Raw genomic sequence first — 26,150 nt, forward strand, 5'->3', positions numbered from 1 at the left:
ATATGGTCCACAGTCAAGTCCACGTTTCTTTTATGTGATTCTTGAAAAACAAATAAATTGATAAATAAATACTAGTAGGAAAGAGTATAAAATACGTGGAACACAAACTATGCAAATGCCAACAGAGAGAGAGAGAGAGAGAGAGAGAGAGAGAGAGAGCATTCAAATATACCTAACTTTTTCACCTTATTATCTAATATAAAGTCAAAGAGATACGGTGATGCAGGCAGACAGACATGTATGGCGATAGACAGGCAAACAGACACGGTGATGTAGACAGGGTGGCAGACAGGCAGAGTGACAGGTCAGCCAGGTAACGCGGCCGCCAAGACAAGGATCAAGCCAAGCAATATAAACAAACGCAGCTGACTAAAGTTTGGTGTTCTCTGTGGTGCACCACAGCCTGCAAACATCCTAAATCCCCAACAAGAACTAGAACAAGTTTTCTGTGGATGTGTGTAGTTGTCTGCTGGTGGCTAGTTTTAACTAGTACTCACTAACACAGCAACTGTCTCTCCAAAGCTTTTGGGTAAGGAACCAAACCTCTGTACCTTCTTGTATCACCCCCACCTTGGCTTGCTTACTTACGTTGTTACTTAATCACTCAATAATGGTAAAGAGGGTAGGGAGCTGCATCTCACCTGGTTCTCTCACCGGGTGGGTTTCCCGGTGTCGGGCGAAATCCTAGAGTTGCGAAAATATTGGTGAGTCGGCCTTCTTCGTTCAAGAATCTTGCACCCCGCGTATTCCGTTCACTTATATAGATGCTAATATATATATTTTTAGCCTGCAAAATTATTCATTAATGACTTGAAAGCACCTTCTAATGATATTAATTAATACAAGTTTTAATCAAGATATAACCACTATATAAAGCTGTGAAAAAAGAAACAAACCTTGGGAGCTCAAGAATCTTGTGTGTTCTGTGGGCCTAGATAGATGCTAATATAATTTTTTAGCCTGTAAAATTATTCAAAAACGACTTGAAGGCACTTTCTATTGATATAAATGTAACCAGTTTTAATAATCAGGGTATAGTTGTTATATAAAGCTGTGGATGAAAAGAGACAAACCCAAACTTTGGAGCTCAAGAATCTTGCGGGCCATCTGTTGTGGTGCTGATTCGATGATGCACATGCACAGAAGGCCGACTTGCCAATATTTTTGCAGTTCAAGGATTTCACACAACACCAGTATCTGGGATTGACAACCCAGGTGCCCAGTGGGAGCTGCACTCTGCTGATGTATCAGCCTGTCAATATTTTATATGTGCTATGTTCTTTACAAATCTTTCACAGTTAGCTGGATAATGCATCATGTGCAGCAGTAAAAAAAGAGAAAAAAGAAAAAAATTTTTATATATATATATATATATATATATATATATATATATATATATATATATATATATATATATATATATATATATACAGTAAAATCCCTCTCATCCGGCATTCGAGTATCCGGCAGCTTCAAGTATCCGGCACATTTTTCCCCGAGCCTTAAAATCAATAAAAAATCAATGTGTACTCATAAAATCTATTAAAATTCCCGCGCGAGGCATACTTTGTCCCCTTGACACCAGAGCGCACTGCTTCGCGCCACCCGCGGCCCACTGCACTGTGTTTACTCAGTGACTCAGTCCCGCGTGTGCACTGTTTATCGCCTGACGCCTTCATCATGCCTAAAGTTGTAGAAAAGAGGAAGCGTGTTGTGCTTACACTTAAGCAGAAGGTAGACATTTGTCGACGATTAGAGAGAGGTGAAAGCAGACAGCAACTAATGGCGGAATATGGTGTGGGCTCATCAACTATTTATGACATTAAATCCCAAACGAAAAAATTGTGGGATTACATGAAAGCCACCGACACCCCAAAGGCAGTGGAAAATCGTCACACACTGCAGTATCATCGTGGTGAAATGATGGACAAAGTGTTATACGAGTGATTCAGCTGGAAAAGCTCAGAAGGAGTCACAATTACAGGCAAAATGCTACAACTGTGTGTTGGTGAGTGTGAGGTGGCAGTGCAGGTGGCAATGCGCGGCACGGCGATCAGCTGATCTTTGTTATGGTAAGATGCGTGAGTGTAGGGTGGTGATTGTGGACATAATTTCACTTCTATTCAAGTATCCGGCAATATTCAAGTATCCGGCATGTCAGCGGTCCCGTTGATGCCGGATAAGAGGGATTTTACTGTATGTATATATATATATATATATATATATATATATATATATATATATATATATATATATATATATATATATATATATATATATATATGTAAACAGTCGCCAAGAGGAGCAGAAAGGGATGCTTTGAAACCAGATACTGTTTTGGCTGAAACAATATTCTGGAAAAGAAAGTTCTAAAGTGTAATTCCCTTGACGCTGAAGAACCATTTGTGTATATCTAATTGTGTTCTCACTTGAGCAACCTTATACTGATGACCTCTTATGGCATCTAATGTTGGGTTACAGGAGGAGGCAGAAGACACCTGCCAAAACGATAATTACTCCCAGTGAGGTCTAAAGCACTGTTCAGGGGGTGCTGTGAACTTATCATTAAACCCAGCTGTGACCTCACTGAACATTTCCCTTTGTGTTCCACAACACAAGGGGGCAGTCACAGCTTGCCCTCTAAAGACAACTCTCTTCCTCCACACAAAACTACAAGCACACCCTTCACTCAAAAATTTCAAAATTATCATGGCGACTCCTACACCAACCTCGTAGTCCCCATCTGGGGAGGGAACCACAAATGTCCCCAGGTCAGACTGCCTTTCTGTCGACGACCCTAAGTGCCTTGACAACCCCCTCAACTTTTTCTTCATTAACTTCTGCAACATTCGCAGTCTAAGATCTAATTTTCAATTTGTAGAACACCACCTCTCCTCTTCTAAACCTGATCTTCTTTTCCTTACTGAAACTCAGGCGTCTGAGGCAACTGACAGTAGCCCCTTTTCTGTTCCCTCCTACTTTCTCTATCCTCATTTTTTTTATCCAAAGCTGGATGTTGCATTTATGTGCACAATGACTTAACCTGCTCTCATGCCCACATTCTTGAATCTTCAGAGTTTTCCACCATCTGGCTACGACTACAGGGTCACTCTCAAACTAAATTTATCTGTGCTGTATACCTCCCACCTAACTCCTCTGACTATAAGAAATTCTTTGACTACTTAACTTCCAAAGTTAACACATTCTGACCTTCTTCCCTTTTGCAGAGATCTCCATTCTTGGAGACTTCAGTGTTCACCACCAGCTTTGGCTTTTGTCTCCCTTCATTGACCATCCTGGTGAACTAGCCTTCAACTTTGCTATCCTCCACGATCTAGAGCAATTGGTGCAACCTTCCACCTTCCACCTTCCTATGACTTGAATTCCTTCAAGAGGGAGGTTTCAAGACACTTATTCAGCAATTTTTGACCACTGCTTTGACCCTTTTATGGGACTGGCATTTCAGTGGGCATTTTTTTTATTAGATTTTTGTTGCCCTTGGCCAGTGTCCTTCCTACATTAAAAAAAAAAAAAAAAAAAAAACACCCTACTCGTATTCCTGACTGTCTTGGAGATATGCCCAACATTCTTGACCTTTCCCTGACCTCTAATCCTTCAATATGCCATCACCCTTTCTTCTCCGTTGGGCTCCTCTGATCACAATACATATCTGTATCTTGTCCTATCGCTCCAATCCCTCCTCAGGATCCCCTGAATGGAAGGTGCTTCTGGTGTTTTGCCTTTGCTAGTTGGGGGGACCTGAGGACGTATTTTGTTGATTTTCCTTGGAATGACTACTGCTTCCATGTCGGAGACCCGTCTTTGTGTACTGAACGCATAACAGAGGTGATAGCGTCTGGCACGGAGGCGTACATTCCTCACTCTTTTTCTCAACCTAAACCTTCCAAACCCTGGTTTAACACAGCTTGTTCTCGTGCTATACATGATAAAGAGGTGGCCCACAAAAGGTATTTAAGCCTTCCATCACCAGAATCTCATGCACTTTATATTTCTGCCCGGAATCATGCCAAGTCTGTTTTCCAACTAGCCAAAACTCCATCATTAACAGAAAGTGTCAAGACCTTTCAAGATCTAACTCCCCTCGTGACTTCTGGCATCTAGCCAAAAATGTCTCCATATATCTTCATGCTACCTATTAAAATTTTTCGCAAAGCTGTTCTCCATGCCCTTGCTGGCCTAAACCCTCGGAAGGCTTACGGACCTGATGGGGTCCCTCCTATTCTTCTCTGAAACGGTGCCTCCGTGCTTGCACCTTGCCTAGTCAAACTCTTTCAGCTCTGTCTGTCAACATCTACCTTTCCTTCTTGCTGGAAGTTTGGCTACATTCAACCTGTTCCTAAAAAGGGTGACCGTTCTAATTCCTCAAACTACCATCCTATTGCTTTAATTTCCTGCCTATCTAAAGTTTCTGAATCTATCCTCAACAGGAAGATTCTTAAACATTTATCACTTCACAACCTTCTATCTGATCACCAGTATGGGTTCCGTCAAGGCCGCTCTATTGGTGATCTGGCTTTCCTTACTGAGTCTTGGTCATCCTCTTTTAGAGGTTTTGGTGAAACTTTTGCTGTTGCCTTGGACATATCAAAAGCTTTTGATAGAGTCTGGCACAAAGCTTTGATTTCCAAACTACCCTCCTACGGCTTCTATCCTTCTCTCTGTAACTTCATCTCAAGTTTCCTTTCTGGCCGTTCTATTGCTGCTGTGGTAGACGGTCACTGTTCTTCTCCTAAATCTATTAACAGTGGTGTTCCTCGGGGTTCTGTCCTGTCACCCACTCTCTTCTTATTATTCATTAATGATCTTCTAAACCAAACTTCTTGTCCTATCCACTCTTACGCTGATGATACCACCCTGCACTTTTCCATGTCTCTTCATAGACGTCCAACCCTTCAGGAAGTAAGCATTTCACGCAGGGAAGCCACAGAACGCTTGACTTCTGATCTTTCTAAAATTTCTGATTGGGGCAGAGCAAACTTGGTATTGTTCAATGCCTCAAAAACTCAGTTCCTCCATCTATCAACTCGACACAACCTTCCAGACAACTATCCCCTCTTCTTCAGTGACACTCAACTGTCCCCCTCTTCTACACTGAACATCCTTGGTCTGTCCTTTACTTATAATCTGAACTGGAAACTTCACATCTCATCTCTAGCTAAAACAGCTTCTATGAAGTTAGGTGTTGTGAGATGTCTCCGCCAGTTTTTCTCACCGCCCCAGCTGCTAACTCTGTACAAGGGCCTTATCCGTCCATGTATGGAGTATGCTTCACATGTCTGGGGGGTTCCACTCACACTGCTCTTCTAGACAGGGTGGAATCAAAAGCTTTTCGTCTCATCATCTCCTCTCCTCTAACTGACTGTCTTCAGCCTCTCTCTAACTGCCATAATGTTGCATCTCTAGCTGTCTTCTACCACTATTTTCATGCTAACTGCTCTTCTGATCTTGCTAACTGCATGCCTCCCCTCCTCCCGTGGCCTCGCTGCACAAGACTTTCTTCTTTCTCTTACCCCTATTCTGTCCACCTCTCTAATGGAAGAGTTAACCACTATTCTCAGTCATTCATCCCTTTCTCTGGTAAACTCTGGAACTACCTGTCTGCTTCTGTATTTCCACCTTCCTATGAGTTGAATTCCTTCAAGATTGAGATTTCAAGACACTTATTCATCAATTTTTGACCTTTTATGGGACTGGCATCTCAGTGGGCATTTTTTTATTGGATTTTTTTTTGCCCTTGGCCAATGTCCTTCCTACATAAAAAAAACAAAAACAAGAGGAGGAGAAGACTCATGGGGAGATAAGATTCTGAAACTGGCAATGAACAATATTATGACACAGTGGGTTGAGGAAAACACTAGATACAGAGGAGGAGAGGAACCATCAAGACTTGATTTGTTATTATCAAAAGAAGCAGATATTATAGAAGACATGAACTACAATTGTTCACTAGGAAAAAGCGACCATGTCATGATAAGGTTTTGTATTGAAGAAAAAAGAGAGGAAAGTAGAGGTGAAGATTATAAAAGTGAAAGATTTAATTATTGTAAGTCAAATTTTGAACAAATGAGGAGATACTTTGGTGAAGTGGACTGGAGTACACTTATCACAGCAAGTAATGTGCAAAAGAAGTGGGAAGCTTTCATCAATACTTATGAAGAGGGAGTTAAAAGATATGTACTGAAAGTAGAGACAAAGAGAAGATATAACAATGACTGGTATAATAGATGTGAAATAGCTAGGGAGGAGAGGGAAACGGCATGGAATAGATAGGGGAGGAAAAATATGCAAGAGCTATGACAAAACTACATAACTACAAGAAATGAATATGTAAGGGTTATTAGAGAAGAAAGGAAAAATTATGAGAAAGATGTTATGGACAAATGCAAAGAGGAACCAAAACTATTCTTCAGATATGTGAACAGCAAAATGAAAAATAGAGAAGGAATAAGCAGATTGAAGGTGAATGGTCAAATGTGTGAGGATGCAGCTCAACTGGCAGAGATAATGAACAGGAGTTTTCAATCAGTATTCACAAAAGAGAGAACATTTGTGTGGCAGTGAGATGAGTGAGGAAATGGGTCTGGGGAAATCCAAGTGACTGAAGAGGATGTCCAGAAACATATGGAGGGACTAGACATTAGGAAGGCCCCTGGACCTGATGGAGTGTCAGGATGGATACTAAAAGTTGACATGGGTAATACATAATATTATTGAGAGTTCCCTAATTGAAAGTAGAGTCCCAATTGAATGGAACAGAGCCAACATAGTGCCAATCTACAAAGGTGGTAGTAAATAGGAGCTTGTGTCTCTAACATGTGTGGTGTGCAAAATGTGTGAAAGATTGGTGAAGGATAAATGGATGCAGTACCTAGAAGGAAATGAAGTGATAATAAAGCAACAATTTGGATTTAGGAGAAGGAGATCGTGTGTTACAAACTTACTGAGTTTTTATTCTAGAGTGGTGGATATAATGCAAGAAAGAGATGGATGGGCAGATGGTGTATATCTAGACCTGAAGAAGGCCTTTGATAAAGTGCCACACAGGAAATTGTTGTGGAAGTTGAAGCATGATGGTGGGCTATGGGGTGGGGGCGTTGCTGAGATGGATGGAAAATTTCTTGACAAATAGAGAAATGAGAATGGTGGTAAAAGATCAAAAATCATCATGGAGGAAAGTCATAAGTGGAATACCCCAAGGCTCAGTACTTGCACCAATCATGTTTGCAGTTCATATAAATTATATGATAGAGAGTGTGAACAACTACATGAGCCCTTTTGCGGATGATGCAAAGTTGCTGAAGAAAGTTGAGAGTGCAGAGGACTGTGGAATGTTACAGGAAGACCTGAACAAGATATCAGAGTGGAGTTATAGATGGGAAATGGAATTTAATTTAAAGAAGTGTAAAGTAATAGAATTTGGAAAAAGTACAAGAAGAGTAAAAGGAAATTATGTGTTGAATGGTGTAAGGTTGAGTGGAGCAGAAGAGGAAAAGGATCTCAGTGTTACAGTGACTGGGAACCTGACCCCGGAGAGACACATTAGCAAAATTACAGGAGAAACCTATAACTTGTTGAGAAGAATAAGGCAGGCCTTTGCATATATGGATGAAGAGATGGTCAGGAAGATGGTTGTGATAAGACCTAGACTAGAATATACAGCAGTAGTGTGGTCGCCATACAAGAAAAAGGATATAAGGAAGTTGGAGAGAGTTCAGAGAGCAGCTACGAAGATGGTACCAAGTATCAGGGACTTGTCATATGAAGAGAGACTGGCAAGGAAACATCTACCAACGTTAGAAAAGAGGAGAGAAAGGGGAGACTTGATTGTGATATATAAAGCATATGAGGGAGTAGAGGAGGTGGACCAGAGTGACCTAATGGTCTGGGATACACGGGACACTAGAGGACATGGAAAGAGGCTGAAGAGGAGTGCTTGTAGAAGAGACGTCAAAAAGTATAGTTTCCCATATAGAAGTATTGATGTATGGAACAGTCTGGATGAGGAGATAGTAAATGCAGAAAGTATACATGGATTCAAGGCTAAATTGGATATTAAAAGATATGGAGATGGGACAGCACAAGCATAGCTCTTTTCCCATAAAGCACAACTAGGTAAATACTGGGCCATTAATTGTCCATCCTAAGGCATTAGGATGGACAATTAATGGCATTAGGCACAAAGGCATTAGACGTGTCTAGTCCTATTATAATATCTACCGCTTGTGGGAGTTATTCTAGTACTGTTATTCCTTGGAGATGTGTTACTTCACTGATGTTCTCAGTAATTCTAGTAGTGGTTCAATCACTAGCACATTGGGAACAGTGATAGATATGACACCCTTTACACTCATGCTCATTATCTTGAGGCAAATCTCTTCTGTGTTGAGTTCATTCCCCTTCTTGGAGATTGTACTGAGGGAAAGCTTAACCCTTTTTCCTTTCTCTTGTAGCTGTCTAGTGATCTTACGTGTGCAGAACGTATGGTCACTACCCATATCTAAGAGAGCTCCCATTATGATGGAGGATTGGTTTCTGTTGTGTTTACCTTTTACTCTAACCTTCAGAATGGGTATAGCCACCATTGTCTCACTCACTCCTTTGTCAGCTATAATTCATTTCTCATATTCCGACATGGTTATTATTTATTGTTCCTCTGGCTCTATCCTCGTTAACCCATTTATAGGGATTTGTTATCCTAAGGAAAGGCCCTTGCTTCTCTGCTTCTTCGTTGACGTTTGTGTCAAGTTCAGGTCCAGTCTTCGATGTCTCAGGGATATGGTTTGCCGTCAGTGTCGCAGTTGATGTGTCAGTCAATGATTTATCTCACCTCTGACGTTTGGGGGTAGGACATGTGTTCTTGAGCATATTGGGTGGGCCAGCTCTCTTTATGTTACTGAGAAAGGATGCTTGTTCTCTGTCCCAAAAGATTCGTTCTTGTACCACTGCTACCCTGGTTTGTGAAACCTGTCTTCAACCTATGATGTCGGAATCAGAATGTAAGAGCTATGAGTGGGTTCTATGGCACCCTTTCACCCCACATCTCTTTGCTGTATGACAGCCCTGTGATTTGGGCTGAAACATGAGAAGCAGAGACGCCTTCCCTTGACAAACGAGAGGCGTTATTCATTGCTCATAGCAAGGAACTGTTGACATTCTGTGAGAGTGTGGTCCTTGAAGACATGCAGGGCATGATCTGTCTTGCTCACCTGGGGTAAGCGAGCTTGTTGTGAGACCCAGGGTTCTCTTCCTTTGTTGGCCTTGAGATGGATGTAACATTCCCGAGGCTCATTCTCGAACGACAGGCCTAGCTAGTCAGTGGTCTCAAGACACTGCTCAAGTAACACAGGTGATATCTCGGAACAGACGGACCACTTGGCAACAATCCTGGAAAGACAATGGACCAGATTTAAGGAATATATGTATAGCCACCATTAATGCCTCAACACTGAATGACAAATTGGGAGAAATGGTTGATATGATGATGGAGAGAAAAATTGAGATAATGGGAGTGTGTGAGACCAGACTAGTTGGTGAAGGAACTAAAATTATACATAACAACTACATGCTAATTTTCAAAGGAATGGACAGAGAAAGAAAATATGGTGTAGCTTTCATTTGCAGAGCAAGTTGAAAAAATATATTATGTCAGTGAAAGAATATTAGCAATAACTATGAAGGTAAATGCGGGAAAAGTTACATTACTACAGGTACATGCACCTCACCAGAGAAGGTGCCAAGAAGAAAAGGCTGAATTCTATCTTAAGCTGCAAGATACCTTAGATAGATGTGGAAATACTGATAAAATCTTGATGGGAGATCTAAATGCACATGTTGGAAGGCAAAGGAATAACATAGAAAGTGTCCTGGGAGCACATGGCATTGGTGAGAGGAATGACGAAGGAGAGAGACTGATAGATTTTTGCGTAGGTAACAGCATGGCAGTGATGAATATCTTTTACCAACATAGAGAAAGTCATAAATGGAGTTGGTATCATTGGAATAGTGCTGTTGGTGACTATACCGAGAAATCAATGATTGATCTCTTTCTGACAAATAATAAGAAAATATTTAAGTGTCAAATACATACCATCAGTGTCGTTCGACTCAGATCATCGCTTAGTCCTTGTAACCCTTCATATTAGAAAACCAAAACCTATGATGAAACTAGTAAGAGAAAGAATAAAAGTAGAGAATTTGAAAGAACCAGAAAAAGCTATAACATACAAGAAAAAGTTTTTTGAAGTTTGTCCAAATGAGCAAGAAATATATATGAAATATAATGACATTCCTGTTCAATGACATTGAACAGGAATGGACAAAAATAAAAGGAAATATTACACAAATAGCAAAAGAAGTATTGGAAACTAAGAAAATAAGTTGTGGTAAGAAAAGAGGACTACATGGTGGACAGACGAAATTAGAGATGCTGTAAAAATGAAGAACCAAGCATTCAGACAATGGATGAAGAGACGCATCCCTGAAAATAGACTGGAATATGAGGTGGCTAGAAATGAAGCTGAGAGAATTAAAGCAAGAGCCAAGAGAGAGAGATTCATGGGAGAAACTGGGAAAAGAGCTTGAGGAAGATATGCAGGAAACCAGAAAACTTGTATACAGCATAGCAAAGAGCTACAAGAAAGGTGAAGATAATGTAGTAAATAGAGTTAAGAATAAAGATGGGATATTATTAACAGAAGAAAGTGAAATAGATGAGAGACGGAAAGAGTATTTTTCAGAACTATTGAACCTAGAGGAAGTGGAAGACGAATGTGAAAATATTAGCCCAAGGCCCAATTTTTGCCGTGAAATATCGGTAGAAGAAATGAGAGATGCTGTTAAAAGAATGAAAATGGAAAAAGTCCTGGAAGCGACAGTATATCTGTAGAACTGCTTAAAGGAAACAAAAATGCAATGGTCTGGTTGACAAGAATTTTTAATGTAGCCTGATGTGAAGGTAGAATTCCTGAAGATTGGGGAAAGCTATAATATGTAAAGTACCCAAGAAAGGCGATAGAACAGAATGTAAGAACTGGAGAGGCATATCCTTGTTATCATATGTGGAGAAAATTTATGAAAGAATACTTGAAAAAAGACTAAGCAGCTGTGGAAGAGAAATTAGAGAAAGGACAATATGGGTTCAGACCAGAACGAGGCACAACAGATGCAATTTTCACCTTGAAAATATTAATGGAAAAGTGGTGGGAATGGGACCAACCAATATACATAGCATTTGTTGATTTAGAAAAGGCTTTTGACAGATTACCAAGAAAGATAATATGGGAAACATTAGAAGACCCAGCATATGGTGTGGACAGAACACTAATCAAAGCTATCAAAAGTTTGTGCAGTGTCAGTGCTGTCAGAACACAAAAAAGAGAAGACATTTGGTTTGATGTAAATGTGGGAGTTAGACAAGGGGGGGGTAACATCCACCACTGCTTTTTATACTCTTTATGGATTGATGTATGAAAGGACTAAGGCTAGGAGGAGTCACTACATTGGCTTACACGGATGATATTGTGCTGGTTGCATACAAACCAAATGAACTGCAAAATGCATTGAGTGAATGGAACAATGTGCTAAAGGCAGCAAAAATGAAAATTAATGTAGGCAAAACTGAAGTAATGATGGTAGCAAGACAAAAAGAAGAGGTAGAAATATGGCTAGATGGTGAAATACTAAAACTAGTGGAAGAATTTAAATATCTGGGAGTGAAGGTAGATGAAAATTCCCAAATAGAAAAAGAAATTACAAATAGGATACAAAAGTACACAAATAACTCGAGAATACTTTATCCACTGATGAAGGAGAAAGTAATACCAAAGAAGGTAAAAACTACAATTTACCAAGCCATATTAAGACCAGTGTTAACCTATGGATCTGAAACTTGGACATTGACAGAGAAGCTGAAGAGCAAAATACAAGCAGCAGAAATGAGAGTGTTAAGATTAATTACAGGTGTAACAAAATGTGATAAAATACAAAATAAAGTAATCAGAAGAGAGTTGGAAATAGAGAACATATTGGAGTTTGTAGAAAGAAACCAATTAAGATGGTTTGGCCACATCATGAGAATGAACAATTAACAATACCCAGCCAAATACTACAGATGGCAGCCTCAAGCTAAATGACCAGCAGGAAGACCCAGGAAAAGGTGGAGGGATGGTGTGAGGGAAGCAGTAGAGTCAAGAGGAAGAACCATGGAGGAGGTGGAGAGAGAGCAACTGTATGCAGATTGGGCTGGTGGAGAGACTTTGTGAGGCATCACCACTGACAGGGCTATGGCCCTACCTGGTGTATGGTGAGAAAGTTCGTTCTCGGTCCTTTGTTACTGGTACTGGGTTATGTTCATTGATGGCTTCTGCACTAGTTGTCGCATCACAAACAAATTGTATCATCCAATGTATCCCGGGCCTTTCTGTGTGATTTCCTTTGTAGGCCATCTGTTGTATGATAAAATCTTCTCTTACCCTTCTCTGCAACCGATTGGCTAGCAGGTACATTACGTAGCATGAATCAATCTCCTTTACCTGATTTAGAATGGTCAGATTATGAAAACATTCCTCTAGTTCATCAGTGAACTCACTTAAGCCCTTTACATCCCCTGCTCTCAGAGGAGGTCCCTGTAAGATTCTTTGTATCATTTGATCCACAAAGGTGTCTTCATCACCATATCGCTCCTCAAGCAGTTCTACCGCATGTTCATACCCAGTGTTAGGATCTTCGATCTTCATACATGCCTTGGACCTTACCTCTAATCTGTCCATTGTAAGCAGAAACTAGTGTCTCTAGTTTGATGATAGCGGGCATACCCATGACTTCAACATGCCAATGGAAAGGTTGCTTAAACTCCCAAAATTCAAAACAGGTTCCTTCACTAAATGTGGGTGTCACTCTTTGAAAGTTGTAAGCCTCTAAGGAGCTTGGCAAATCCATCATTCTGTGACTCTTCATCAGCCTTCGTTGTCTTGTTGAGCCCTTTGTTCTCCCCCTGGTGAAGCATTCCCAACGAGACATCAAATGCAGGTACGGAGGATTCTTTTTCCTCCCCCTGGTTTACTTGATCCAGTTCAGACTCAACCTCTACAAGTTCCTGAGATGATGTTCTTTGGGGCACCTTATCGGTCCTTTTGCCAGATTCATTTTGTTCTGCCTTGTCCTTGGTCTGGAGAGTTGTTACTGATTGCTGTATCCTTTGGACTGCATCAAAAAGAGAATCCACCTTGTGCTCCAAACCTGATGATGCTGAAGAGAGGGTGGTGGTGTTACCTTCCTCACCACTCTTGAGTGAGCTATTGTCATCAACATCGTCCTTGCTCCGAAGTGTCTCCGCTTCTTCTTGTCAATCCATGCTGGCCAGCTACGTTGGACAAACTTATGTATTTCGCCTCGGCACTGATGTATGTACTCCACGATGGTGACCCGTCAGTGTGAAGACAAGGCAACTACATAGTGTCTCGCCAGCGTGAGGACACATTCACTGCACAGTGTCTCGCCTGCATGAGGACACAGTCACCACACAGTGTCTCACCGAGGACACGGCCACTACACAGTGTCTCGCCAGCGTGAGGATACAGCCACCACATAGTGTCTTGCCAGCATGAGGACACATTCACCACACAGTGTCTCACCTGTGCAAGGACACAGCCACTACACAGTGTCTTGTCTGTGCAAGGACACAGCCACCACACAGTGTCTTGCCTGCATGAGGACACAGCTACTACACAGTGTCTTGCCTGCTCGAGGACGCAGCCACCACACAGTGTCTCACCAGCACGAGAACACAGCCACCACACAGTGTCTCGCCAGCATGAGGACACAGCCATTACACAGTGTCTTGCCTGTGCAAGGACACAGCCACCACACAGTGTCTCGCCACTGTGAGGACACAGCTGCTACACAGTGTCTCGCCTGCGTGAGGACACAGCCTGTACACAGTGTCTCGCCTGTGTGAGGACACAGTGTGTGAGACACACAGTGTCTCACCTGTGTGAGGACACAGGCACCACACAGTGTCTCAACTGCGTGAGGACACAGCCACCACACAGTGTCTCACCTGCGTGAGGGCACAGCCACTACACAGTGTCTCGCCTGTGCGAGGACACAGTCACCACACAGTGTATCGCCGAGGACACAGCCACCACATAGCACATAAAATACTATTGTGCATGTGTAAACTTAAATTAAACTTGCACCTATGTTATAGAATTCTGCCACCAATGAATAACACACAGGGAATATGTATGTCTGTATGTACTCGTATGTATGTATGTACCTCTGTGGGCATGCACCCGACCCAATGTTATCCTTATTCCTTAAGCCCAGCTAGCGATTCCTGACAAGTGTCTGATTTTGTGACTGTCGGTGCGGGCGCAAGACGTCTCTCCACTGGTCGACGCTAGCCTTCAACTTTGCTATCCTCCACAACCTAGAGCAATTGGTGCAACACCCTACTCATGTTCCTGACCATCTTGGAGATATGCTTTTCCTGACCTCTAATCCTTCTGCTTATGCTGTCACCCTGTCTTCTTCATTGGGCTCCTCTGATCACAATCTCACATCTGTATCTTGTCCTATCACTCCAATTCCTCCTTAGGATCCTCATAAGTGAAAGTGCCTCTGGCATTTTACCTCTACTAGTTGGGGGGACCTGAGGAGGCATCTTGCTGATTTTCCTTGGAATGACTACTCCTTCCATGTCAGAGACAAATCTTTGTGTGCTGAACGCATAACAGAGGTGATAGTGTCTGGCATGGAGGTGTACATTCCTCGCTTTTTTCTCGACCTAAACCTTCCAAATCTTGGTTTGATACAGCTTGTTCTCATGCTATACATGATAGTATAGTACTTAAGCCTTCCATCACCAGAATCTCATGCACTTTATATTTCTGCCTGGAACCATGCCAAGTCTGTTCTCCAACTAGCCAGAAACTCCTTCATTAATAGAAAGTGTCAAAATCTTTCAAGATCTAACTCCCCTTGGGACTTTTAGCATCTAGCCAAAAATATCTAATAACTTTGCTTCTTCTTTCCCTCTTTTATTTTAACTAGATGGCACCACTGCTCTCACATCTATCTCTGAATTCTTTGCTCAAACTTTGCTAAAAACTGTACCTTGGACGATTCAGGACTTGTTCCTCTCTTTCCTCCAACCTCTGACTACTTCATGCTACCTATTAAAATTTTTTGCAAAGCTGTTTTCCATGCCCTTGCTGGCCTAAACCCTCAGAAGGCTTATGGACCTGATGAGGTCCCTTCTATTGTTCTCCGAAACTGTGCCTCCGTGCTTGCACCTTGCCTAGTCAAACTCTTTCAGCTCTGTCTGTCAACTTTTCCTTCTTGCTAGAAGTTTGCCTACATTCAGCCTCTTCCTAAAAAGGGTGACTGTTCTAATCCCTCAAACTATCATCCTATTGCTTTAATTTCCTGCCTATCTAAAGTTTTTGAATCTCTCCTCAACAGGAAGATTCTTAAATATCTATCACTTCGCAACCTTTCTGATCACCAGTATGGGTTCCGTCAAGGCTGCTCTACTGGTGATCTTCTGGCTTTCCTTATTGAGTCTTGGTCATCCTCTTTTAGAGATTTTGGTGAAACTTTTGCTGTTGCCTTGGACATATCAAAAGCTTTTGATAGAGTCTGGCACAAAGCTTTGATTTCCAAACTACCCTCCGAGGGCTTCTATTCTTCTCTGTAACTTCATCTCAAGTTTCCTTTCCGACCGTTCTATTGCTGCTGTGGTAGACAGTCACTGTTCTTTTAAATCTATTAACAGTGGTGTTCCTCAGGTTTCTGTCCTGTCACCCACTCTCTTCTTATTATTCATCAATGATCTTCTAAACCAAACTTCTTGTCCTATCCAGCCACAGAACGCTTGACTTCTGATCTTTCTAAAATTTCTGATTGGGGCAGAGCAAACTTAGTATTGTTCAATGCCTCAAAAACTCAGTTCCTCCATCTATCAATGTGACACAACCTTCTAGACAACTATCCCCTCTTCTTCAGTGACACTCAACTGGCCCCCTATTCTACACTGAACATCGTTGGTCTGTCTTTTACTTATAATCTGAACTGGAAATTTCACTTCTCATCTCTAGCTAAAACAGCTTCTTTGAAGTTAGGTGTTCTGAGACGTCACCACCAGTTTTTCTCACCACCCGACCTGGTAACTCTGTGCAAGGGCCTTATCCATCCATGTATGGAGTATGCTTCACATGTCTGGGGGGCTTCCACTCAGAATGCTCTTTTAGACAGGGTGGAATCAAAAGCTTTTCATCTCATCAACTCCTCTCCTCTAACTGACTGTCTTCAGCCTCTCTCTCATCGCCGCAGTGTTGCATCTTTAGCTGTCTTCTACCGCTATTTTCATGCTAACTGCTCTTCTGATCTTGCTAACTGCATGCCTCCCTCTTCCCACGGCCTTGCTGCATAAAACTTTCTTCTTTCTCTCACCCCTATTCTGTCCACCTCTCTAATGGAAGAGTTAACCAGTATTCTCAGTCATTCATTCCTTTCTCTGGTAAACTCTGGAACTCCCTGCCAGCTTCTGTATTTCCACCTTCCTATGACTTGAATTCCTTCAAGAGGGAGGTTTCAAGACGCTTATCCTTCAATTTTTTATTACTGCTTTGGACCCCTTTATGGGACTGGCATCTCACTAGCCTTTTTTTTATTGGATTCTTATTGCCCTTGGCCGGTGTCCCTCCTACATAAAAAAAAAAAAAAAAAAATGGCGGGAACCGAATATAAATCCAAAGCTTTGAATCTTTGGAAATAATCCAGATGTTCCATGCCTTGAATATTCTTTGTTCACTGTCTCTGAACAGATTCCAGCAGCCTTTAATCTGTAATATACTCGTATCCCAAATTCCATAGAGGTGAACAGTATTCCAGTAGGGGTCGTAAGTGTGCTATATAAATAGGAATGAGAAAAGATGCCTCTTGATTAATAGTAGATTTAAGTAAGTTTTGAGCTGTGCCACCTGCTTTCTGATTGATATTAACTATATGCTGATGAAATTTAAGAGATGAGTCTATAGTTACTCCCAAGGTCAGTTGCTGAATTCTTAACTGGAATTGGGGTGTCATTCATATAGTGTGAGCTAGAGACTGGTAAAGTTGACCATTCCACACACTGTCTACTGAATCGTAATACTACACATTTATTGGTATTCATGAACAATCTCCAAGAGGATGTCACTTTATGAAGAAGAGTAATATCTGTTTTACATGTAGCCATATCTTGCACAAGAGAATGTGGAGAGTTTGTGTTAACTGTGATATATAATTTAAGGTCATCAGCAAAAATGTTTGTACTTGATTTGATATTAGTGAGAAAAGTAATGTATAAAAGAAAAAGCAATGGACCAAGAACAGAGCCCTTGGCACCCCACTCACTACATCACAAGGATGACTCAGTTTATGATCCACTACCACATTCATCACTCTGTTCATCAAAAATTCTGTGATCCAGCCCAAAAGGTTGCCCGTGATACCCAGATCACTAATTTTGTCTAATAGAATACTGTGGCATACTGTGTCAAAAGCTTTGGAAAAATTAAAAAGAATTAGATCAACATTGCCACCTTAATCTTGTGCATAGGAGATACCATTGTACATTAATAAGAGTTGGTTCTCAATAGATCTTCTTGGGGATAAGCCAAACTGGTCATTAAACATTAAGTCATTACTGGTGGTATAATCATAAATAATAATACAAAATACATTCAAGAGATTTTTGACAGACTTACATCAAAGATATAGGTCTATAGTTTAAAGGGTAGTGCCTAATCCCTTTTTTATAAATTGGAACAATCAAGGACCTCTTCCATATGAAAGGCAGGGAGCAGGAGTTATAAGAAACTTTGAAAATAAAGGATAAAGGATATGTGACTTCATCCATACATGATTTCAATAAGCATGGGTGAATCTCATCTGGCTCCATTGAAGATGAGACATCAAGAACAGAGAGTACAGGCTTAAGTGAATCCACAGAATGCCCAATACTTCCATCAGAAATCTGGTGTGGCTCAGGATGATCAGGAACCTTTCAATTATGTAAAGTGGAAAATGCTGCAGCAAAAATTTTAGCCATGCCCTCAGTATCCTTAACAGCTTAAGTGGACCCACTCTAGGTTTACCTACATTCTTGTGGTATATATATGAATGGAATATCTTTGTGTTGTGTGAGAGACTATCAAGCTTCATACTCCGTCTGTTTCTTAGTGACAAAATTTCTAAAATGATGATTAATATCTAGACAGTCTCAGTGCAGCAATAGCCTCATTAGAGTTTCTTTCTAATCAAGAACAGCTTAACTTATGTTGTGTCCATAATAACTCTCGCCTCCTCCTCAGTGATCATGGGGGTCAGGCATTCCATTTAGAAGATTTTGTATCTGCTTTTATTTCAGTGCTGGGAACATATTTATCAATCAAAGGCAATAGGATATTATAAAATCGAGAGAATGTGTCATCCATGTTGAGGTGAAAGAATTTTTAATCCCAGTCAATAGTAGACAGATGACTAGTAATCTTATTGTACTTACCCTTATGCCAAAGTCTGTGTCTGGCTGATTCTCAAGAACCTGAAATTATCTGAGAGATGTAACAACACTCAAACAACATCTAATTCTTTAGGTTGCCTCTTCTCTCAGTATCAGCCTCTAGTTTGTCACACATTTATTTTTTACTTGGTGGTGTTTCTTCAGTTCCCAGCCCCTCCAGTGTACCGTATTATATAATATTATGTTATCATGCATAGTTGCACACAAGCACATGGGTGGGGTGCATATTGACAATTGGTGTGTAGTATGATAGAAGTTGTTCCAAAATCCCATAGTGGAAGAGTATGGCATTACCATATATTTTGTATGGATTTATTGTTATGGAAGTGACAGAAACAAAAACTGGTAAATTGCAAAGAAGTGAGAATGAAGTATTTAGTCAGATCTTTTGGTGCACCAAGCTATGCATCTGTGGCAACCTTGAGAGGAAAGGGAATTTCTGGCATGAGAGCAAGAATTAGGGAGGGACAGCTCAAATACCTAAGGTTCCTACTAGTGGGGGGAAATAACCTAGTGAGGAGGATAGCTGAGATGTTGGAGAGCAGGCAGAGGAGGTGGATGAAAGGGTTGGTAAATGGGCTGAGGAACTTATAGTAATAAGAGAGAGCATAAGAAGTGAAAGGAAAGCATAAAAAAATGAAATGCAAGAAATGGATACACAGTCTTGGAGAAAAGAATTGAATGAAAAATAAAGTGTGATAATATACAAAGAGGAGGAAGAAGACTGGAGGACAAGATGAAATGTACACTAATGACCAAGCATCAGAAATTCTTTTCAGATGTAGGACAACGACCTTAAGACTAAGGTGGGATTCACATGAGCTACTTTTTATGGTCAGTGGCCACCACAAAAAATGGTTGCCAAGAAAAATGGTGAGTAGGAGTGCCGTGCACACAAGCCACTTGGTAGCAGCCACAAATGAGATCAGTGTTATTTTGGATCTCTTGGGAAAAGCAGCTGTCTGTACTCTCTTTGTGAAGATGAAATGCAAAAAGCACAAAAAGTACTGGGTGCACCAGTAGTTAGTAACAGACTACTGCATGGAGCATTCCACACATTATTTTCTTTAATATTCTTATCACTGTATTCCTTCAGATTCATATCATAAAGTGGTGGTCTCTTCTCCACCTCTGTGATCAACATTTCACAACAAACAACTCTAACCAATCTTCCCACTCAAGGAAAGGAGTACTTCATGCTGTGACAGACAGGAGAAGACAACATGAAGGCAGCGGGAGGCATGGTGGCGGTAACTGATAGTGGCTTGTCTGTATACTGCCATTTCTGCCATTTGAAATAATGGTTTCTATCGATGGCCACTGTGGCCAGCCACAGTGATCAGAAAAATAGCTCTGCCTGCCACAACTCTCAGCTTTTTTATGGCTGCCACAAAAAAAAAAAAAAAGTGGCCCATGTGAATGGTCATATTGATGTGTGTTCTATATTTGACATTTTTTTTGTGTGTGGTGGCCACTGACCACAAGAAGTGGCTCATGTGAATCCAGCCTAAATGATAGGAAAAGATTCAGAAATGAGAAAGTGAAATGTAGGCTATGTGGAGATGAAAATGAAAATTGGTAATTCTTTATTATAGGTCCATCCCCCCATCCTTCCTTGCATGCCCCATCCTTTCTTGCATGCTATGTGGAGATGAAAATGAAAATTGGTAATTCTTTATTATAGGTCTAAGGATGAGAAAGTCTAAGGATGAGACCATAATTTGAAAACTGGGGAAATTTCTAGCATAACCTAACTTTACCTAACCTAACCAGGGGGTTTGCTCCCCTTCTGGATCTCCCCCTCAAGGACACTAACATTACCCAACTTAACCCAACCTAAATTGTGGGGCTTTGCCCTCTATCCATGGACCACCTACTAAGGATAACTTAACCTTGCCATGGGGGCTTTGCCCACCCTTGATTCCCCTGTAATGACACTAATGTGACCCAGTCTTACCTAACCTATCCTAACCTAAAAAGGGAGGGTTGCCCCCTAACCTAACCTAACCTAACCTGATCTTACTTAATCTATCCTAACCTGAAAGAAGGGGCTTTGCTCCCCTGGACTTCCCCTTAAGGACCTCACCTAAATGTATACCTTAATAAGAAGTGAAAGGTCTAAGGTGTGATTGATCGACCTCCTCTTCCTCAACCTCAAAGGGTATTGGCACCACCAGTTGTTCAGCACAAGATTGATTTTGGCCAAACACCATGTGATCTTAAGATATGTGCACCAAAGTCTTCTTGTTTATGGAATTGCACAATAAAACCCTAGTATTTAAGTTTCCATTCACTGCACTTGGTTGTCATTGTGACATTGAATATCCTTGTGGGTAGGCAGCTGACTGCTGCAGCTGCCATATATATATATATATATATATATATATATATATATATATATATATATATATATATATATATATATATATATATATATATATATATATATATATATATATATATATATATATATATATATATATATATATAGAAGATGTGACACCTTCACCCCCATAACCCCATCCTATAGGAAGCAGGATGGGAGGGATGAGGACATACCACCCTGGTACATAAAGTGGTGTCATCAGTGGGCACCTGGTACACCAGAATCCTGTGATTGCAATCAGATTGCCTCCATACTCCTCTGGGCATCCCACTAATAATGAAGACCATCCCTTGCCTGTGCATTGATGAGTGGATGAGCATCACATGGGAATTGAAAAGCATCACCTGCTGCTATTGTCTTTCAAGTTGTTTGGTCAAGTTGGTTCTCACAGTTTCTCACTTTCAGGGCATTGCTTGTCTATACTTGTCCAGGAAGTATGAGTGAGGAGGTGGAGGAACATGGTATCAGGATTAACATTAAGGGCACCTTCCATGCCCCCAAGAAGAATGAAGTCATGTACAACTCTGAGATGGTTGTCAATAGGTGAGGGGTCTCTGCTGTCCATTGCTTTACTGTGTAGTGAAGATTTAATGAAATCTTTTTTTATTTTTCTGTACATCATCATTTCAGAAATTGTCTTGATAACATATCTTCTTATAGATATAATCATAACCTTTCCCTACTGAGCAGGGTAATGTTTATTGATGATAAAGAAAGTTTTACATTTGCTTCAGGAAATCATTGATTGATTGATTACATATAGCTAGGTGCTGTTGCTGTAGAGTGTGGTAATTATTAATATAATTATTTATTTAATTTTTTAGAGTATAGTAATATTATGAAATAAAAATGTGTGTTTTGGCAGGTCACTGGTGCTGTGTGCTTTGGCAGCTTACTATGAGTCAGGCTTGTGCACCAACAGCCAAGTGAGATGTCTGGATGCTCTCGGGGCCACGGGTGTCTCGGGGTTGGCTTGGGCTAAACATTTTCCAAAGGTGGTTGATTTGTGAAATCAAGTTTGTGAATGATATTTAGTTTTATGTACATTTTGATTCACTTTCTTCTCCCATCGTTACATCCATCCAGTTCTTGTTTCTTGGATTGCCTAGATTATATTTTCTTGATTGCTTGTTTTATGTCATGAATATCCTATATTGCATTCTTCCCATATGTTGCTTGTATCGATAGCTTGTACATCATGCAGTTGGAGAACATAGAGTAGCTACCTGTTCTGTATTGATAATGTGGGGTTCACAACACTTTTTTCTACATAGGTTGATGTTGTGATCAATGACCAGTCTCCTGCTGCCACCGAGAGGATCACCAGCAATGCTGCCACCAACAACCTTCAAGTCAACATCACCTCAGAAGATGTCAGTGTTCTGCTGCACCAGAGACCCTTTGACTTTGTGTAAGTGTGGCTGAGTCCTGTGGACCAGATGGGTCTCTCCATAGTGGAAGGAAGGGGAATGGTATTGTGTGGGAGGCCTTGTCCTGCTATACAATTTGTTGCTAGCTCAAGGCATAAAAGAGCAAAGTAAATAGTGATGGTTCCAACAGGTTCTTGGACTGCTATGGGTCATCTGTGCACTATCTTGATGCAGCATTCCGCAATGCTCCCAAACACAGCATGCTAGCCATCACCTCCACTGATGACTCAGCCTTGTATGGCAAGGCAACTGATGTGACCCTAAGGAACTATGGCGGTTATGTGGTGAAGACATCATATGCCAAAGAACTGGCAGCTCGGCTGGTTCTTGGCAGCGTTGTGAGGTGAGGGTCAGTGGTCCTGCTCCTGCTACTGTGGGCTTGGTGTGGAAAGCATTGACCTCCATTGTTGATGGCTGAGTCTGTCTGGATTAATTTGGCACATGGGGCATGCTTAATATTACAATGCTTGCTTTCATGCATATAGTAGTATTTCTTTATCAAATACCTTTTGTCACTAATAATGACTCCACTTCTTTTGTGCACCACTTGTTATTGCTGTTAGATGATCTCAACCTAATTTGTGTCCATCCAGATTCCCTTGTGGCATATTGTTCACTTCATCCTTACAATCCTGCAGCACTACTCATGCTGAGTACTAGATGCATGATTTCCTTATGCTTATCAGAGATAGAATTTATAATACATTGGTTAACCTTTATGAATAAATTACTTTCTTTCCTGTTATTCTTTTTGTAGTTGCAGACAAAATATGTAGATAAAGTAAACCCTGCCTCAGTCAGATTAACTAGGAGGAACGCCAATCCAAGATATCCAAAAATCTGAGTTATTGGTGGAAAACTAGATGTAACCTTAGAAGCCATTGTGAAGGCCAGCACACACAGCATGAGTCAGGCAGGAACACCAGATGTATGTGACGCAGCAGGACAGAGGCCATACACAGAGTGGCTAGTGTTTCCAGTGCACATATTATTGTAAACACAGGGTGGTTATGTATTATACACTGTATAGGGGAAAAATGAATATTTGATATTTAAACTATGCATTTGATATTTAATATTTAATATTTAAATGCATATCCATTTTTCTGGTGTGCATCTTGAACATTGACTGCATCACAGCATCCCCCACGCTCACCTCTTTCAGCTGCACCATGCACCTCACCACATCCCCCACACTTGCCCCTTTCATTGGCACCATGCACCTCACCATGTCCCCTGTATTGGTTGATAATCCGAGATATCTGACACTTATCTGAGGGCACAAAAGTGTTTGACTTATCTGATATCCAAGATATTCAGTTCTGACTTAGGCAGGGTTTAGTGTACTCTGTTTAAGTAGTGAATGTGTAGCTTTTTTTGGTCATTATTATGTCAAAATGACTCACAATCACTAGTCACTCTTGTATTCACCAGAGCTGCAGCCAAGAGCAACAAGGGTGTGGAGGTGGTGTGCTGTGTTGCCCTCAAAAGCTTCATCACAGTTATGGTGCGAGTCTTGAGGGGACCAGCAGCTGCCAACACATGCGTTCGCAAAATTCGACGCGTTATACACTGTTGTGTTTGTGAGGACCGCGCCTTCTATCCTGAGACAGTGTATCCTCTTGGTGAGTGTCTTACAGCAGAGCCTTACTCTTCCTGCTCCTGAGGCACAGCTCAAGTAACTAATGAATAAGCTTTACTCTGTTTCCTTTTCCTGCTTCTTAGAATTAAATGGTACCTATTTATAAGAGAGAGAGAGAGAGAGAGAGAGAGAAATTTTTTTGGATGAGTGTAGTAGAAACATCTAAAAATTAAATTGTTTCTTTGCAAAAGTTATCTTGCATGCCTCATGAACAAAATTTTTATTTATTTATTTATTTATTATTTTTTTTCCTCAGAAGAGCCATATTCTCTGTTGTCTTGTGATTGTCGAAGCAAGAGTGCCGGGAAACTGGCAGTGGAGCTTGGGCCTGTGTGGTGTGATGAGATATTTGATGCCAACTTCTGCCAGGCAATGCTGACACAGGCAAACAACCTACAGCTTTCTCACAAAGTAATCAGCCTTCTACAGGTGAGATGGACCAGGCAAACTAATGTTTTATATTGAAATAGATGGTATTTCTGATTAAAATATAAATTTATGACTTTAAATGATAGTGGATTCTTCTTTGGTCAAATATTAATCCTTCTATATAGTTTTGGGCATCACAACCCCTCTCTTTAATCCTTCTGTCTGATTACTAAATGCCCTCTATGCAGGACAGTTTTATGAGGATGTAAATTGCCCTGATGTTGTGGCTCACTGTTAATTTTGAAAAAGACATTAGACAGAATCACATCATAGCTGTAGAACAAGTACTGCTTCTAGACTCAATGTACATATAGTTTTTATAGTTTCTTCTTTTGTACAAGTGGGAAATTTATGGTCATGGAAAAGCAGAATATCCCCAAACAGGAAGTGATGACATCCTTGCTATATCCAACAGACAATAGTAAGTGAAGGCAAGTGTAAAGGAGAACCTGGACCTGATGAGAGTGTGGGAGGAGACAAAGAGAATACAGTGAGTGGGATGGCTGAACACACCTCTGCACAGACAGAAAAAGAGGAAGATGATGAGGAGGGAGAGGAGGAAGAGAAGGAAGGGTCACAACACCAGCCTTGCCATTCATTGGAAGAGGACAATGATGGGGAGAGATCACCTAAAAGAATGAAGATGGATCACCCAAGATTAAAATCTCCGGCATTCTATTTCAATCTCCACCGTCACTCACCCAAAGGTAAGTTCTGATTGTTGTTGAGCATAATGTCCAGGAAGAATTGCTGCTCCTGGTCACTCTTTTGAAGGCTGTGCAGAGGTACTCTACTAGATATAGACAGAAGTTAACTTTGTGTGTTCTACAGTGACTGCTGATAAAGTGAAGCCTGCTGTCCTGAGTCACCTTTCCCATATTGTGCAGGCCATGACCTGGGCAAGATCAACAGGGTGGTGGACTACTTGCAGCGGGCACACCACAAGGCCAGCCGCACCCACTTTGACCCTGAGGCCATCCGCACTGACTGCACCCTCAGGGAATTCACCCGACTCCTGCTGGAGTTTTCTCAGACACAAAACTGAGTCTCTCACCCATGGCTCCTGTTGTATGTATTTTTCATTTGCAGCCTTTTCTCATGTCAATTCAAATCTTGCCCATAAACTAGACAAGTGAAAGTGTTTTGAATTTCTATTCATAGTTTAGGAGAATAAGGATTTTTTAACACTGTACATTATTTACTATAAGGATATTTTTGTGAATAAAAGAAAAAAGCTGAAACTGAAGTCTCAATATTAAAAATACCTGTTGTGTGGCTCAGTGTATTCAGAACAAAGGCATCCACAAAAAGTACCAAAAAGTACATGAAGGCAAAATACAGTATGGACAATATAGAAAAACCTAATGTTGGTGTGTGAGGACAAAACCAGAAGGATCTTAGACCACCTGTGAACTTGAAGCAGCAGGAATATAATGCAAAGAAGCTTATAGTGGTAACTATGTGTTTAAAAAAAAGGAACAAATGAAGATCCCCTGAGCAACAAGTACACAGGGTTTTCTTTGTTAAACTGCTGTTTCTTTGTACAGAGTTCTTTGAACATATTTTCAAGCTCATTGCAACTGCTAGGTGAAGGATCCAAGCACTTGAGGTGAGTTCCTTTAGAAAGACCAGTGGTGAGCAAAGAAAGGATGGTGAAATCAATGCAAATTGATTAAA

At 40.9% G+C, this 26,150-nt stretch overlaps 1 protein-coding gene across 3 annotated transcripts; it reads left to right on the forward strand.

Annotated features, from left to right (window-relative positions):
- The first annotated feature begins 181 nt into the window (after positions 1-181).
- Positions 182-25,714, forward strand: LOC135116448 (TRMT1-like protein). Of its 3 annotated transcripts, none has more exons than XM_064033919.1 (9): positions 189-529; positions 21,378-21,515; positions 21,838-21,967; positions 22,247-22,383; positions 22,533-22,745; positions 23,837-24,027; positions 24,301-24,473; positions 24,889-25,180; positions 25,305-25,714. In XM_064033919.1, exons 2-9 carry the CDS (start codon positions 21,409-21,411, stop codon positions 25,607-25,609), a joined length of 1,548 nt encoding a protein of 515 aa, XP_063889989.1. In that variant the 5' UTR covers positions 189-529; positions 21,378-21,408; the 3' UTR covers positions 25,610-25,714. The 3 variants fall into 3 exon arrangements, with proteins under 3 accessions (XP_063889991.1, XP_063889989.1, XP_063889990.1); XM_064033920.1 differs by having other exon boundaries at positions 201-529; positions 25,361-25,714; XM_064033921.1 differs by lacking the exon at positions 22,533-22,745 and having other exon boundaries at positions 182-529.
- Positions 25,715-26,150: the final 436 nt, after the last annotated feature.

The sequence above is a fragment of the Scylla paramamosain genome, chromosome 31 (genome assembly GCF_035594125.1).
Source record: "Scylla paramamosain isolate STU-SP2022 chromosome 31, ASM3559412v1, whole genome shotgun sequence".
In the NCBI taxonomy this organism is placed as follows: Eukaryota; Metazoa; Arthropoda; class Malacostraca; order Decapoda; family Portunidae; genus Scylla; species Scylla paramamosain.